At 45.3% G+C, this 18153-nt stretch overlaps 1 protein-coding gene across 7 annotated transcripts in view; it reads left to right on the plus strand.

Annotated features, from left to right (window-relative positions):
* The first annotated feature begins 1427 nt into the window (after positions 1-1427).
* Positions 1428-18153, plus strand: part of LOC147609146 (Tetratricopeptide repeat (TPR)-like superfamily protein) — a 38784-nt gene continuing 22058 nt past the window's right edge. For 2 of the 7 annotated variants that reach the window (XR_015264358.1, XM_086788417.1), the window contains exons 1-2: positions 1428-1991; positions 5117-5263. Coding sequence is in view for 4 of the 7 variants with exons in the window: in XM_086788417.1 (XP_086644543.1) it covers positions 1491-1991; positions 5117-5263 (648 nt within the window). In the remaining 3 variants the exon portion in view is untranslated. The remainder of the gene's footprint in view (positions 1992-5116; positions 5264-18153) is intronic. The other 5 variants (XR_015264357.1, XM_086788416.1, XR_015264359.1 and 2 more) reach the window with 3 other exon arrangements.

The following is an 18153-nucleotide window of genomic DNA, read 5'->3' on the forward strand; positions in this document are numbered from 1 at the left end:
AACTTTTGAATGCTTTTACCCTTTTCTCAAACAATTATAAATTTGTGTAAATTGATTTATGCAAACAGACAAAGAAAAAGGCTTACCTTGATTTTGTAAATTATTTCAAAAATTCTTGAATTTGGTTTTCCAAATCATACCTTTCTTATTGTACTTAGCCTATGCTTTGATACCAATGAAACATGGATCTTTTCTCCAAGTATTTACATAGCTTGCAATTCAAATAAACAAGGGTGTATACATTAAATTAACACACCATAGCATAGCATAAGAAGAAGAAAATACCTATCAACACAAACAAGAGCATTGGGTGCAATCTCCCCCCAACGTGTGTGGCTTCTTCTCCCACACATGGTATTTATGTCATATTCATATTTTAGCCCTTGGAGCCTGGGATAATAGCACTAACACCTTAATCAGTACCCCTGCATAGTGTGACACCTTAATTGGTACCTTCGCACATCTCACTACCAATACTCTATCAAATCACACGTACCCACTAGCACGACACATAAGGGCGTCCCTGATATAAATAAAAAATATAATTTCTAATAACTCAAGAGTGATTTTCATAACAAGTTCAGAATGGATGGAAGTCAAAGCTAAACCCTTAGCCTACTCCTCAAGGACATGGCCAAATATGTTTAGGTCAAGAGCTTACCTTTCCTATACTAAAATAAGTGTTGTTGAGAGCTTTGCCTTTGAGCTGCAAGTTGCACCTTCTTGGTTATGGGTGTGCTAGCTGTCATCTACGTCCTCACTCTGTTGTCACACAGGAGAGAAGCTTCCATGGCTATGGATGTGGTAGAAAAGCTCTATCTATCTATAATTAGAGGCAAGAAGAATGTTGTAAGAGGATACAACGTGTGCTGTATACAAGAGAATACTCACAAGAAGCAAGACCTTTCATAACACAAAAATTAAAAACTCAAATTGCACAAGAGTAGAGATAGGGAAAAATACTATATTACTGAAGTGATACAATAGATGGCAAAGCCCCACACCCATGTGCTCCTATATAAAGGGAGCTTCGATAGTGGCTAATGTGGAATTGTTAAGATAGAGGCTGTATGCTAGTAGAAGCTAGGAAGTCAACTCACAATGATGATTGATGAAATGTGTAGAGAAGGGGCTGGCCATATGAGACGACCCCATGACATGACGGTTGTATAAGTTCGAGATCATAGTCGATGCCACCATCCATTGTGTAGACTGAGCCCATAAAGATGTACTAGAAGCTGTGTAGCAACGCAGTAGTTTCCCCGCCTTCCATGACTGCTCGGGCTCACCTTGAGCCCGCAGAGGTGGCCACGTGTGAGGGACTAAAGAGCTAACACGTGGAACAGTGTGTTGCCATTGGAATATAGTGAAAATAAAGAAGAGAATATAGAAGATATAGATACTATTACTCACGTTTTTTTACCAAGATCTTCGAAGGAATTGATACAAATCATGGCAAGCGGTCTTGGGATGAACTCTCTCCAGCATATATGGCGCATTTGAATTGGAGTCTTCCTGCAGCCACTCCCTCTTCGACCCTCTTATTATCGATCTCAAGCGCCCATGCCACAGATCATAATCATCGCCATCACAGCGCGGGTGGGCTAGCAGGCGAGACAAGGAAGGCCGCTCGGCTGCGCAAGGGCAGGACTACGCCATGCGGGAAATTGATGTGGGCGGATGGGAGAGGGCCTCGGTGGGGGAGGGAGAGGGCAACAAAGAGGCAGAGATCTCTGTGCATGACCTCTTCTTCGGATTCCCAAAGCGAGGAGAGCTTCTGGGAGCAGGCGGAGGGCAAGAAGAAGCTGGGCGAGATCGAGGACATGAAGCAGCTCATCTCCGAGGCCAGCAAGCTCAAGAACGCCTCCTCCTCTTCCGCCGCAGATCTCCCCACCCAGCAGCAGCAACAACAGCAGGGCAACGCTCCTGCCACCAATGAAGCCTCTTCTCAGCCTGACCAAGCGCAGAAACTAAGCGAAGAAATTGCCAAGGTAAGGTCTTCTGAGAGTTATCAGTTATCAGTTCCTTTGGACCATTTCTGCTAACTGTAACTCTAGCAATCATTAGATTTTGATTGATGTCTTTGCTCAATGTGCTGTATTATCACAATTCGCACTCGCACCCAAAAGATGGAATCTTGAAATATGCACAACATTGTTGTCACCATTGATGGCAGTTTTCTGTGCACTTGTGAGATGGGACTTTAGTTGGGGAGCTGGAAGAGGTAAGGAATCCCCTCCTTTCCAGGCTGGAACGGGCGAGGCATGGGAAGGGGGAGTGGGGATTCCTTCCCGTCATGCCCCTGCTCCAAAAAAGACAAGAAAGTTCGAGGCTGCTGATTGGTCACAATGTTCGAGGCTTCTTCATTTTGCTGCAGAACATTCATCTGATCAACGGACGGTATCCTCCAAGGAATTAATTACTCTAGGGGCATGATGGAGTAGGGAATGACGAAACCCTTGCCATTCCCGTCGATAGTGTTTCAGGCAAGGGTTGAGCCGTTCTGAAGACGGGCGTTTCTTGGAAAACTATTTGAAGCCAGCTGTCAGCATGCTGTTTGAAGATCAGATTTTCTCCCAATACGACTGGGGAACCGCAGGCATTGCCACTTTTGAATGGCATCGTGATGGTGGGGTCAGAATTGCTGTGGAGCGCCTGCCTCCAGCAATGGTGGTATGAGAGAGTTTGGATAATGATTCTAAAGAGCAGATTGATATGCCATGTTAGAGTGGAGAGAATGAGCTTGGGGGCAGTCTGCCAGGTTGCTAGTGGTTGAAGCCTGGGCTTGCCAAATTAGGGAAACAATGTTTTATTGCATTTGCATTTGCTGGAAGGCAAATGTTTTATTGCATTTGCATTTGCTGGAAGGCAACGATTCATGCCAACACAGTTTGATGGTAAAATGGTCACTAACTAGATATGGTTTTCTGATGGCAGCAGGCAGTCTTGAAAAAACTTGCTTGATTGGATTTTTGCTGAAGGGTGATGAAAAAAGCAAAAGTTCTTTAATGAAATCCAACAAGAAGGTTGGTGTATTTATATATATATAAGTTATTGAGGCAGATGGATGAGGTGAGATTATGTGTTGATGGCCTAAGATTGTTAACCATAGGGCATTGGCAGGCTTAGCCCCAAGTGTCTGTCATGTGCATCAGCCTTAAACACTCAAATGCTTGTGTTATGTCTTCAGGGGTAGAATAGGGTCAGAAGAAAGTTACAGCCTGTTGTGAGCCCTATCATTTTACAGGCAAGAAAATTACTGAGAGAGAGAGTGAGTAGGATGCATGGTATGCATTGTTCTATGATTGTATGGAGTAGGGAGTAATGACTGTCTAAGGGACAGGGAACAATGGGGCAAACAGAACAGTTGACAAGAATGAGACAGATTGCACTAACCATAGAAATGTTACGTACCTAGTGCTAATCTTCGGATTAGTGGCCTAATCTGGCAGGGCTACAGGAGCCTTGGGATTAGGAGAAAGCAAGCTATTATGGGCGGCTATGGTTATTATTAATAAATCCATGTGTCCTGGCTAATAATTATTCACTCTGTGGTCTGTGATGGACCAGGATTACCATTGGGAACATGATTGGATCATGGACGGTCATGCCGAAGTTTAGTGGTATACCGTATAACAGTGCTGATTGGCAAGGTTCGTGGGATTGGAGCCTTAGCCTCTGGCTCGAGGGTGATTCCGGATGGAATATACGGTTGGGAGGTGAGGCTAGGGTTCATGGGATTGGAGCCTTAGCCTCCGGCTCAAGGGTGATTCCGGACGGAATCTACGGTTGGGAGGTGAGCTAGCCTTCACCCCTTCTACGTGGTACTAATCTAGTTGTTTGTGTTTAGGGAGATTGTGGTGGATCTTACTCAAAGGTCTCTATGGGGACCAAGATTACCATTGGGAACATGATTGGATTCGATGGATCATGGACGGTCATGACGATGGCCTCAACAGTTTGGTGGTATACGAGTGCTGACTAGCATGGTTTGTGGGATTGGAGCCTTAGCGTTCGGCTCGAGGGTGATTCCAGATGGAATCTACGGTTGGGAGGTGAGCTAGCCTGCACCCCTTCTATTTGGTACTAATTTGGTTGTTTGTGTTTAGGGAGATTCTACTGGATCTTACACAAAGGCCTCTATGGGGCAGATTGGCATGGATCTTACACGAAGGCCTCTATGGGGCAGATTGGCATGGATCTACGGGAGTCGGACCTTAGCTCTTGGCTCGGGGGTGGTTCAAAGCATAGAACCTACGGTTGGGAGGTGATCTAGCCTACATCTCTCTTAGGGGGTTTGTACTAATCACTTGTGGTTTGTGTTTAGGAGATCCGCGGGGTTGTAACACTTGGTATTAGAGTGACCTCAACGCGCAAGGTATCACGATACACAAAAGGTGTTCTCACTAAGGTTTTCCCTTTTACTTTCCATGGATTCACAAGAACCAAGTATTCTCTACGCTTTTGTTCTAAGATCGATTTGATACATACTCTTTGAAGGTATCTCTCTACGCCATTCCTAAGCTTCCATCTCAAGAAAAAGTTTATGCTTTTCAGGGTTCTGTTGACATGTTAGGTTACATGGATTCGAAGACGGGAAAAGATGTGAAAGTTGCGTGTGTAAGAGATGTGTAGAAAGAACCCTAACCCTGATTCCTCTGGGGTTTGTTCCTAGACTGGCTGCATTTATGCTCAAACGCCCTACTCTCGACATGTACAGGTTGCGTGTAGGTAAGGGGTGAGTTGCTGGCGTGAAAACTGTGGCAGAGGGCTGATTGCAGCCTGTGCACAGTGGCTTGTGGGGGCAGCAGACGGGTGTGATGTGAAGAAAAGCATAATATGCCGGCTTCCTACAGGGCAGCAACAGGCCGAGAGGCGCAACAGAGCAGTGGGAGAGACTGAGCCAGGGCGGCTTGCAGAGGAGCGAGAAGTTAGCACCTCCTGATTGATGTGTGCAAGCGGACGGGTATGGAAGGAGGAATCGCTGGGCCCTGCCTGCACAGGCTGCCAGGGAGAAACAAAACATAAGTTGCTATTTATTGATGTTGTTTCTTAAAATAAAAACAAAAGAGAAAGCTTTTGTTTTAGAGAAACCTTCTAAATAGAGCGATTTTAGCTGTTTTTTGTAGATTCTAGAAGGGGGTGCTTGTTTTTTTGCATGGGCATAAAAAAAAAAAGCGAGAGGTTGACTCCTTTGTTCAAGCGTGGGACAAAAGCGCTAGGGAGGCAGATTTCGCAACCCAGATTTTCATGCGTAAAGAAGGTTTGTTCCTCCCGCTTTTTTGTGATTTCCAAAATTTATTATGACGTTGTAGCAGTGGTTGAGTATTTTAGGTACGGTGCGGTACGTAAAGTACGCATCGGGATGAGTACTTTAAGTACGTTCACTTTTAAAAAAAATATATGTATAAAAAAAAACACATATTATAAATCATTCATAATTTAGCAACACTGGTACACAAAGATGCACAAAAAACAATTGAAATGCAAACATGTATGTTATATAAATGTCAAATGAGTTGTCAAATGAGCTGCACTGCATAGAACATGAAGTCCTGCTGAATTGAAATCCTAGTACATACTACAAAGTACAAACAACACCAATAGCCATATGGTCGGCTCTCACTCATCATCATCCAAGCCTGAAGATAAAGATGATGAGTAGTCTTCATCTGTGAGGAGATTCCCATCAGAATCATATAGTGGCTCCTGCTCCCCCACATCACCTGGTATCTCCTCAACAATGGTAGAGGTCCGAGGTATCTTCTCTGGAAGAGTCTGCATCTGGTGCTCTGGACCACCTCTACTGATCGCTCTGGCGGCTCTCCCTCTAGCATGTGCACCACGAGTATACACCCTGTTGCCTCTAGAGGTGGAAGGACGACTCTGCTGAGCTGAAGAAGTGAGAGCTCGAGGCCGAGCTCGAGTGACTCGTCTATCAATGGCCTCGAGCTCTCTGTGAAGCTGTCTGTATATCTCCTTCTCATCACGTAGTATGTTACTCTCCTCGGCATGTTGCTGGTTGCGGTTCTCGAACTCCTCAACATCAACCTATGGAGCATGTATTCACTAGTAGTTATTAATGACTAATCACTTTAAGCTTAGTATGAACTTTGAAGTGTATCAGTATGTCATAATTTTTTAAACCTGTTTTGGTCTATCCATCTTTCGAAGATTCCGAATCAGTCGAAGGTTGGCTTTGCAAAACACCAACCTCTAGTTGTGCCGTGCTCAAGCGGTTTCGGATCTTCGTGTGGATAAGAGTCTAGAGAGTAGGAACTCCAGTTCCTCTCACACACAGGCTCTAGAGGAACAATCCTTAAATCCACGAAGATTTGAGTCTTAGTTATAACAAATCTTAAAGTCTGCACCTTATACTCATGACTCCAAAGCCGAATTTTTTATCAATATGTATTTTGTATTATTACCTGGGATAATAGCCGAAGTGTAAGGGCTTTTAGTTGAGGCTGATGGTATCCATGTGTCTCCCACCAATCAAGAGGCATCTTACACACCTCTGGCAGTATAGAAACGCCGCGACTATAGAATTCTCCAAGGTTATTGGAGTATCCTATCATCTCTCGATCAATGTGTACTTGCTGCTCATCGGTCAGGACATGACTCGTGTACTGATCTCTCATGGATAGAAGCGTCGTGTCCATGAAAAGGTCTGCACTCTTGTAGAGAGGATGCAATAGTGCTGCCATACCATGAATTGGACGATGCATCCAATCCCATCTCCTCTCTACAAGGCGCATAATCTCATCCACCCTGTGAATGTCAATAACCATAAGTACATACTACGAACTTCGAAGAGTAATTTATAAATACTAAATATTAAATAGACATTGCAATTTACAATTCAATATTTAGTATTCACTTGGCTTTGGAGATGACTGTGCATGCCACAAGCTTCAAGACTATGGTGATGCTATGTGCTTCTGTCCAAAACTCCTCATCTAGCACTTTTCTTTGGATGGTCCTTGTGGCTTCATGATTTGCATTATGCATTTGCCTCTAAGGTGCATCAACCACTGATTGGCGAAGAGCATCTCGAACATCATACAAACGCTCCAAGACCAAATACATATAAGCGAATCTGGTCTTAGAGGGTCATATGATATCTTTCTCAGTATGAGAGCGAAAAATAGCCAATGCGTGGTGGTGCTTTCTAAATAAAGAAGCTATGCGTGTAGCATTCTCAAGGATGGGTCTCACCCAACTCAAGCTTTCAATATCCTCCATAAGAAGATCCAAGGAGTGTGCAGCACAAGGAGTCCACACAATGCTTGGAAACTCTTCCTCAATCAACTCACCCATCCTCTTGCAGTTAGAGGCATTGTCTGCTACCACTTGCACCACATTCTCTACCTCCACCTCCACAATAGCTTGACGAATGTGGTGGTAGATAAAATCAGCTATGATCCACTCCCTGTCATGTGCACAGTGGGTATCTACCGTGTGCTATACGCATGCAAGACTAGTTTCGAGGCTTGGGGAAGCTTGGAACTAGGCAGGCTGATTGACGAGCTGAGTTAGGGATATACTAACGGGCGGGCACCCAAGTATGGACGGGCGGGCGGCCAAGTGTGGACGCCCGATGACCGGCCAAGAGCCTATAAAAGGGTGGCCAAGGTTAGTTATTGTATTATAGAGAGTCTCACGAGTTTGTGAGAGCTCTATGGTCTTGGAGCCTGGATCTAGTGTAGACGTGCACCTGCTTTATGCAGCCGAGGCCGGCAGCAATCTCGAGGCCCGCGAGGGCAGCTTCGTGGCGGTATGGGACGTCACGAGGAGGAGATTGGTCGGTACGTCATCCTAGTTAGCTCAGCTCGTGGCTCGGTGGGGACAGCCAAGACTGTGGGCTCGCCCACGGCTGTCATGGTTGGGAGGTGAGTCAGGCCTGCACCCCCTTGCTTGTTTGTTGTTCGTTTGTTTGCAGGATTCGTGTTTCGAACCAAGATCGATCACGAGGGGATCCGTGGGGATTTGACAGTGGTATCAGAGCATACCTCGTGAACGAGCAAGTCGGTAGGTAGAGAAGAAGAGGTCGAAGAACGGTATGTGTTAAAAAAGCTTGCTGTTTTTTCTGTGCATACTGCAGTTTTCAGATTTTGTATGTGTTTTTCCTTCATCAAAGAACCCCATGTTGATGGGAGATGGTAGGTTGAATAGGGTTGATTGCTTTTGCAAAGAAGAGGCTTTGTGTGCAGTTGCATAACCTGCAGTGAGAGAAAACAGAAAAAAGAAGAGAAAAAAGCATGTTTGCTTTCCTGCTTTGAACGTGAGAGAGAGAGCGAGTGTGGTTGTGAGATGGTGGCACTGGCGGCTGGCGGAGGCACTGGCGGGCTGGTGGTTTAGTGCGTTGCCAAGTTGCAGGCGTTGGGCTATAGGCGGCCTGCAGGCACCTTAGGCCTGCGCAGCTAGTTGGCCAGGCTAGCGCAGCCAGCCCAGGCGGCGCCTAGGCCAAGCGGGCTGATGCCCAGGCCAGGCAGCGCCCAGGCTAGGCCTGCGCAGCCAACCTAGGCAGCGCCCAGGCTCACATGGCCATATAGCCGTGGTTGCATAGGCTGTCGCAGGCGCAGAAGACACCGGGCTCATCATCCGACGGCAGGCGTGCAGGCGACGGCAAGAAAGCAGCCGGGGTCTTGACGTCAGCAGTCCACGTTGGCAACCGGCAGCTAATCCAGGCGCCAGGAGGGATGCGAAGAAAAAAAAAAAACACACGTAAGGAAAGCAACGTTTTTTATGCTTTCGTTTTTGTTTTTGTTTTTTTTTTAAAAGGGGAGGTTAAAATTTTAAATTTTAAAAGAATCCCCCCTCTCTAAGGTTTCTAAAGGTGTCTATTTTTTTAAGAAAAGCAAATATATATATCCATATATATATATATATTAATAAATATATATATATATATATTTATTCACCAAAAAAAAAAAACACAAAAGCTAAAGCAAAAGCTAAGCTTAGCTTTTCGAGATTTTTTGGCTTTTGGGAAACCTTTATAAACCCCTCTAGTGGGCTTCTTGCCACACATCTCTCGAGTTCTCGAGTTCTCAAGTTCTCAAGTTTTCAAGCTCTCAAGCTCTCGAGTTCGTTCGCACTTTCATTGTGCAAAGATCCAATTTTCTCTCCGCGTACCCTCTTCACGATGTCGACCCAAGAATCAGAGTTGGAGCCCCTCGTGGAACGCGAAGGCTTGCCGGCTACGGAAGGCACTAATGCCGATCTTTTTGACGAGTTTGTGTCAAAATCAGATTTCCAAGAGTTCAAAGTAGCTCTCGAAGCTTCTTCGTCGGAACGTCAGGCACAAATCGCAGCCCAGATGTAGGCTTTGCAGAACTCCATCGCTCTCTTGACCACTACCCTCTCTACTTTCTCGGGAATGGATACCTTGGCTTCAGCTTTAGGCCCCAATATTACTCCGGAACCGTTCGGGGGCGAGCAAAAGCAGCGAACCAAGGAGATCGTGGACATGTGGCTACACAAGTGGCAAGTTCACTTTCAGTTTCATCCATATGATGATGGAAAGAAGATACAGTTAGCAGCAGGTTTCCTATCCGGCAAAGCTTTGCTTTGGTGGAAGGAACTGAACCCAAAGCCAACGACTTGGGCACAATTTGAAGATATTTTCAAGAAAGAATTCCTCAAGAAAGAGGATGATTATGATGTTGTTGCCCGGTTTTCAGCTTTGACCATGACCTCGCAGCACCTCACTTATGAGGTCTACCTCCAGAAGTTTCGTGACTTGCAGATGAAGGCTACAAAGATGGATCCCACTACTCTTTTGGGGTTTTTCGTAGCTGGTTTACCCGACTCGTACTGATTACAGGTTAAAAATAACAAATGCAAAACTTTGAACGAGGCTATTCATTCAGCTCGTATCTATGATGATACGATGGTCTCTTCCAAGTCAAAACCCGTTACCGAGCACGGGAACAAGCATAAAAGAAAGTTCTCCGCACCTATGGCTAACACGACTGAAGGCAAGTCTTCGGACCAACCTTCGAAGAATACAAGTTCGACACCAGCGAAGAAAAAACGACTCCTTCGGGCTTTGAAGCTCAAGAAGGAAGGACGTTGTTTTATCTGCGAAGAAAAGGACACATGCGTAACGAGTGCCCAAAGAAAAAGGGTACCAAGTCAAACGCAGGACCCAAGCCAAAGGCAGCTAACCAGTTGTCTTTGACAGGTACGTCAATTACTGTACTTTCTCGCCCTAGTACTTGTTCTGATTGTCTGTTCAATTCTAAAGTATTTGGCATGCATGATCTTCTTCGAGTTTATGGAGAAGTGAATGGCCATAAAATTCACATTCTTTTAGACCCTGGCAGTTCGCATAACTTTGTTAACTACAAACTTGTGCAGAAATTGAGTCTTGATACGACACTCAGCGACCATACCTATGAGGTACGTCTACCTGCGGGCAGACAAGTTTGGGATCGCAAGGTGGAGATGCTTCCAATCCAGATTCAGGACTACAAAGATACTCTGGAATGCTATGTTATGCATCTGGACAATGTAGACTTGTTATTAGGGATTGAGTGGTTTAAGACTCTTGATGTCCAGATAGATTGGTCTAGTCATATTTTCTCTTTTCAGCATAGGGACACCAAGTATAGTATTTTAGGTGATTGTATTCATCCCTCTCAGGGACCTCTTGTAAATACAATTGATTTTGGAAATATAATGAATTCTTCTTCGTACACCGCTTTCCATTGTGTCTTGATTCCACTTTCTTCTTTTCTCATCCCTTCCATGGATGTGAATGAATTAAGTGTGTTTGAAAGCAAAGAATTACAGAAGATACTTGATTCGTTTCAAGATGTATTTCCTAAGGAACTGCCATCGGGTTTACCACCTGAACGGGCAGTAGATCATCGTATTGACTTGATCCCTGGTGCTCATCCTGTGAGTATTCCACCTTATAGGATGAGCCAAGCTGAGGAAGATGAGTTGGCTAAACAACTCGAAGATTATTTGAGGATGGGCCAGATCCGTCCAAGTAAATCACCTTGGGGTGCACCTGTGTTGCTTAGAAGAAAGAAGGACAATACTTGGAGAATGTGTATAGATTACAAAAGATTGAACAAGCTGACAATTAAGAACCGTTATCCTCTCCCTAGATCAGATGACCTAATTGACCGGTTAGCAAGAGCGAAATATTTCACGAAGATAGATTTACGTACTGGCTATCACCAGATACGTATTCATGAAAGGCATGTCGAAAGAACCGCTTTTCGGACTAGGTATGGCCATTACGAGTTTCTCGTATTACCTTTTGGGTTAACCAATGCTCCAGCCACTTTCCAGCAAATGATGAACGATCTTTTTCGTGAACATTAGGGGAAATTTGTGGTGGTGTTCCTGGATGATATTTTGATATATAGCCGTACTCTTGAGGATCATGTCAGACACCTCACGATTGTCTTAGCTATTTTAAGACAGAATCGACTATATGCTAAATTGAGTAAATGTGAGTTCTTTATGACCGACATCATTTACTTGGGACACAAGATCACTAGAGATGGATTGAGCATTGACTATGACCGAGTTCAGAAGGTTTTGGACTGGCCTATACCGCGAACAGTGAAACAACTTCGTTCTTTTCTCGGTTTTGTTGTCTTTCTTCGGAAATCTGTACGGGAGTACTCTCAGCTCACACTACCGATGACCGACTTATTGAAAGGTCGTGGACGTAAGTCCAATCAGCCTATCACTTGGAATAACGATTTGGATATGGCCTTCAGACTTTTGAAAGATAAAGTCAAGGAAGCACCTATCTTAGCATTGCCTGATCCTAGTCGGCCTTATGTTCTTGAAACTGATGCCAGTGACTATGCTATCGGGGCTGCTTTATTTCAAGATGGTAGACCGGTTGCTTTTGAAAGTAAAAAGCTAGACGACACTCAATCTCGTTGGCCAACCCTTGAGAAGGAGCTTTATGCTGTGATTCATGCTCTCAAGGTTTGGAGACATTATTTATATGGCTCCAAGTTTGTGGTATTGACTGATCATCAGTCAATCAAGTATGTGTGTGATGCGGATGATTTGAGAGGCAGGAAAGCTCGTTGGGCAGAGTTAATGTAAGATTTTGATTTTGAGATCCGTTATCGGAAAGGGTCCATGAATAATATTGCAGATGCGCTTAGTCGGATTAGAGAGGTGAATACTTTGTCGTTCACCGAGATTTCTATTGACTTATTTCAGTCATTGAGAGGGCTTTGCAGGACTGATAGTTATTTTGGTCCATTTTGGCAGAAGATCCAGGACGGGAGCTCATTGATTGACCAAGACTCGGTGACTGCGCAGTCTACCATTCAGGCTACAGGAGGTCAGTGGATGATTCAGAATGGTTTACTATTCCGTAATAACAAAATTTGTGTACCACAGATCCCGGACATTAGGTCCAAGATTCTGAGGGAGTGTCACGACGCCCCTTCTGCCGGACACCCTGGGGTACACAGGACGCTATCATTAGTGAAACACACTTTTTATTGGCCGAAGATGAAAGGGTATGTAGAAGATTATGTTCTCAAGTGTCAGATTTGTCAGGCAAATAAAGCTGAACGCTTTAGATAGGCTGGTTGTTGCATCCTTTGCAAATCCCAGGTAATAAGTGGGAAAGTATTTCCATGGATTTTATTACCGGATTGCCAAGAACACATCAAGGCCACGATTCTATTTGGGTTGTGGTAGATCGCTTGACAAAAATGGCTAGATTTTTACCGACCCGGAAGACTATTACAGCTACGCAATTAGCTCGGCAGTTTATCGAGCAATTGTTTAGACTGTACGGGTTACCGCAGGACATAGTCAGTGATAGGGACTCTAAGTTTACGAGTGACTTTTGGAAACTTGTTTTCGAGAAGTTGGAAACAACTTTGAATTTGAGTTCCTGTCACCAATTGGCCGACCATTTGGTCCATTCCTAGTTTTTGCGTCTCGTTCACTTGAGGCCAGGCGGTGTCTCATGTGAAGAGGCCAGTATTTTGCTGACATGGACGGGAGCCAGACTGGTGCCATCCGTGTGTTAGCAGGATGGTGTCGTATGGACGGGAGCCAGACCAGTGCCACCCGTGTATGACCTGGACTGTGTTCGATCCATGGGACTGTCACGCCATGGAAGAGCCAGTATTCGTGCCGTGTTTTACCTATGGGACTGTCACACCATAGGGAAACTCGTGCCTGGAACTGTGTCTTACCTATGGGACTGTCACTCCATAGGAAGACCAGGTTTTTATGTTTTTATGTCGTGCCAGTTTTGTGCCGACAGATATTTTGTACATGTTCCATGAACGGGAGATATGTCCATGTTACTTTTTGCACATGCACACATATTTTGCATGTTTGAAACTGTTTTCGCATGACATGTATTTGTGTGTTTGCCTGCCTGACGTGTTACTTACTGAGCGGGGACGCCTGCCAGTGAGTCGTGAAGTCTGCTCTGTATTCTGACGAGTTTTGGTGCATGTGAACAGGTGGTAAGTATGTTACACATGTTGTTTTAATATTAAATTCTAACCCTTTATTTTATAAGGTTAGGTGTTCACACTTATTTAAAAGTGGGCACCCCCTTTGGGCACCCACTTTGGGGCCAAGGTGGGGAGCCCCACTTTTAAGTAAGTGTGGGGGTGGGCATGGTCACCAACCCCCACTAGTCCCCCACATGCAAACGTGGGTATGACCAAAGTAAAACTTCACTTAAATTTATTAAAAAAAAGGACTCCCTCCATGAAGCGTAGGAGCATCATCGCTTTGATTCATCAACCGGCGACCATCTCTCCCTCTGGCGCATGCTCTTCATGAAGGCGATTGCATCAGTATCCTTTGTTGCTGGCTGCGCCTACCTCTCTACAGGTGGCTGAGTATAGTTGCGGGTGGCTGCTTACTCCACGTAATCATCTCCTACAGGCTGCTCTTCCTACGCAAAGGAGGCTGGCTGAAATTGCACTGCAGGTGGCCGCCATCTATTACTGTGCTGCTGCGCATACCCTCATCCAGGTGGCTGCGCAGGCTGCTGTGTACCTCCTTTCAACGTACAGCCTCTGGCGGCTGTACTTTCTGCTCCTCTGGTGGACTGTGCGTTTCATCTGCAGGCGGCTGCCATCTCCCCTTTACTGCTGCACAGTAGGCGGTTACACAGGCTGCAGCCACGTGGTTGTGCACATCAGCTAGGCGGTCCCTATGCTTTAGGCGGCTGTTTTCCTACAGGCGTCTGCTCCTATTCGACTGCAACTCCTACTCCCCACAGACGGCTGCAGCAAGTATCCCCCTTCTCCATACAAGGTGGTTGCACTTGCTCTTCAGCAGGTTTCCTTTTTACTCTTGCAGGCAAGTGTGGAAGTACACTCTCTTCATAACAGGCTGCTCCTCCACATAGCAGCCAGGTCTCTATCCGCCCTTGCAAGTGGATACTTCTTCTCGCACAGCAGGCGGCTGTGGTTTTCTTTTACGGTGGTACCTGCCTTGGTGGTTCACCACGAGGCGACTGAGTCTTCATCAAAGGAACTTCGCCTCTCCTGGGAGGCTTCTTCATACTTCGAGTATGGGTTTTCTATCAACCATCCACAAGTAAGTGACTTTCAGATTTGAGTAAAGTATTATATGTTTAAATCTGATAAGGGATTCATCCCTCTACGGCCACACCCGTTCGGTGCCGGGTTGTCCAGGCTGTATTGGCGAACCTCGGTCCAAAAGTGCTGAGATCGGGAGAGCCAGGCGTTAGTACGAGAGCGCCTGTTTGTGCGTGGTCTCGGAACACCAGTGAGGCGCTCTCCGCGGAGTCCAGTGAAAGCACAGGACCGTAGAGATTGGACCACACTAGTGGTCGTTCTGCTTCAAGCTTCTACATCGAAAATTCGAGCCTACTTGTTTGGTACTGTTTTCATATATACATGGACATTATCTGGTTCTCAGAACCCATGGAGCATTGTATTCATTAAATACTCCCAATAAATATATCATATATTGAGGGGGGGTCGGCCCGTTCCGGCCCCAGTGCTGGTGTCCATCTTTCCATTTCTGTTCATTTAAATTTCAAGTTGTTTTAAGTTGTCCATTTCATATTTGTGGTTTTAAAGTTGTGCTATTAAGCGTGTGGGTGTCCAACGGAGTCTTTCCCACTTGACGGGATCGGTTTCATTGGTATCAGAGCACGGTTTTTTCCCTCTTCCTAGTGGGGAAACGAACCTGTGTACTGGACATCCCGCTTTTAGCAAACTTTGAACACAATGGACAGCCAAGGCAACCCTTTGGAAGTACCAAATTCGAGGGGTCCATCTAGTGCTTCTCGTGGGTCTGATGCCCTGCGTGGTAGACACAAGCCGCTTGAAAGGGTTATTGATAGTGAATCAAAGGGTCAACTGTCTCCAGGAAAGATAGTTATGCTTGAACAAGAGCCTGAAGCTATGAGGGCTGAAATGGAACATATGAGAAAACTTTTGCAGGCTCAAGAGCAAGAGTTAAAGTTTTTGCATGAAGATCCCCATCTGCAAAGTGCTATTGAAGCGAGGAAGGCTGATGCTATGGTTGATGTAACCTTTGAATCAATGGCTCGTGAAGTGGGCAAGAAACCAAGGGAGTTGGCACTTGCCTATCTCCTTCGCAAAGGTGATATCAAAGAGGGGGATGACGGAGAGCTGAAATTCAGAAATCCACCTCGTTTGAAGCATGGTGATCCCGCATCCCAGAGGCTGAAATCTTTTATGCAAAAGGAAGAGGTGACTGTCACCTCTCGTCATGCATCCTCTCCACAAGGCACAAAGCATGATAGATTTATGTATGCCAGTGCTCATGGAGGGCATGAGAGTCACATGCATGCAAGACATGTACTTCATGGTGACAGGTCTGCTTCCAGAAAAATTTTGCCTTCTGAGTTGTCTCATGGAGAGACCATGCCTCATGCAGGTAAGTCACATGCATCTGAGCTTCGAGTTCGTGGAGCACATGCCACCGTGCCCCATGAAGCTTCTATGACGGCCCATGGAGCCCATGCAGACAGGGCTACCCCGTTGGATAAGGGGAAAAGAAAAAGAGAAGACCATGAGCCTCATGCCAGGAAGCTCAAGGAATTCAAAGCAGGTGATAAATCTGTCAAATTTGATGTCTTTCATGGTGAACATGATGCTTCTAAGGTGTTAGCGTTTGTGGCACAGTTCGACATTGCTTTTAGCGATGAGGACTTTACAGAAAAGTCGAAGGTGCGCCATGCTAGCATGTTTCTAAAAGGGACTGCTGCCCATTGGTGGATCACCGAAAAGATCACCAAGGATCCCATCTCTACTTGGAAGGAATTCAAAGATAGATTTTATGCTCAGTTCTTGCCACCCAATGCAGAGCAAACTCTCACTCAAAAGTGGGACAGGCTAGAACAAAAAGATAAGGAGAGTGTGCAACAGTATGTTAACAAATTCTGGAAAGTGTTGCTGGAAGTGACTCCCTTCATGCTAATCACCGAGGATGAAAGAAAGAGGAAGTTTCGTTCTGGATTGCAACCAGCATATAGATCGGGTATTGAATTGCACCCAAAACATACGTTGCAACAACTCACAGCTTCTGCCCTTGCTACGGAGCAATTGGTGCTCAAGATCAAGCAGGATCAAGGAGGTTTTAAGGCGAAGGACAAGGCTGCCCCAAATCAGCAAAAGGACGGACAGCCATCTAAAAAGAACTTCCGGGAGCCTTACAAGGGTGGTAAAGCTGAAAATTACACATCTAAAGAACAGGGCCCAAGGAAGAACAAATTTGGATTAACCCCGGAGCAAAGAGAGCAATATGCTAAGGATGGAAAATGCTTTTCTTGTGGTAGCAAAGACCACATGTTTTGGCAATGCCCAGATCGCAAACCAAAGCACGAGGACAAGCACACCAAAGCAAATGTTCATGCAGTTCCTGATGTGCAAGGTAATACAGGTCATGATGCTAAAGAGAGAATGGTTTGCAAGGCTTGGGGGCAAATCAAGGATCAGCCCGCACTCTTCATGTTTGATGACTGTGCAACTGACAATTTCATCTCTATGCAAATGGCAGCTGCATTGGGAATTGAGGTTGAAAACATGGGACCTCAGATTGAAGCCGAAGCTGCATTTATTGGTAAAGAGGTGCAGGTTACCCCTTTGATTGGGAAGTTGCGTATCCATATACAGGGCTATCTTGATAATGAGCATTTTCTAGTTGCTCCTCTGAATGGATGTGATGTATTGTTGGGCAAGCCGTGGCACCATAGGCTTGAGCCCCGCAAAGATTACAAGTCCAATATGATTTCTTTTATGCATAAAGGCCGCATGCATTTTATTGATGCTGGCAAAGAAGGGGATTCCATCCCACTTGTATCACACATCCAAATTAATAAAGCAATGAAAAAGAGTCTTTCAGCGTACTTGGTTTTTGTGCGTGATAGTCTTGTGCCAAATCATCAAAATGTGGATGCTATGTCTAATGATAGGCTGAATTTTCTTATGCATTCAACGATTGTTTGGCTGACTCGTTGCCAGGTGAATTACCTCCCCAAAGGCCCGAAGATCATCGCATAGATCTTGTGCCAGGTAGTTCTCCACCTAACAAACCCGCATACCGAGTGAGTGTTGCACAACAAGAAGAAATTATGAAGCAGGTAAACGAGCTTTTAGAGAAAGGTTTGGTTGAGCCCAGTTCCTCACCTTACTGCTCTCCCGTGCTTCTTGTTCAAAAGAAGGACGGATCTTTCCGTATGTGTGTGGACTATAGAGCTTTGAACAAGCTTACCATCAAGAACAGATTCCCAATTCCACGTATTGATGATATCTTGGATAAGCTTGATGGTTCAGCTTGCTTTAGCAGACTTGATTTGAACAGTGGTTATCACCAGATCCGAGTGGTGCCACAAGATGTCCATAAGACTGCATTCAGGACAGCCTTTTGGTCTCACCAATGCTCCTGCTACTTTTAATCGTATGATGGATAGGATATTCCGATCCCATCGCAAGTTGACAGGAGTCTTCTTTGATGATATCTTGGTTTTCTCCAAGAATGAGCAGGAACACAGAACTCATTTGGTCACAGTGTTTGAAGAGTTGCGGAAGCATAAACTTTTCGTCAAAAGTGAGTTTTTCCTTTCAGAGATTCATTATCTGGGACATATTGTATCCAAGGATGGAGTTACAATGGATCCTGCAA

This window comes from Cibotium barometz, chromosome 52 (assembly GCF_041138505.1).
Source record: "Cibotium barometz isolate CiBa-2024 chromosome 52, ASM4113850v1, whole genome shotgun sequence".
Classification (NCBI taxonomy): domain Eukaryota; kingdom Viridiplantae; phylum Streptophyta; class Polypodiopsida; order Cyatheales; family Cibotiaceae; genus Cibotium; species Cibotium barometz.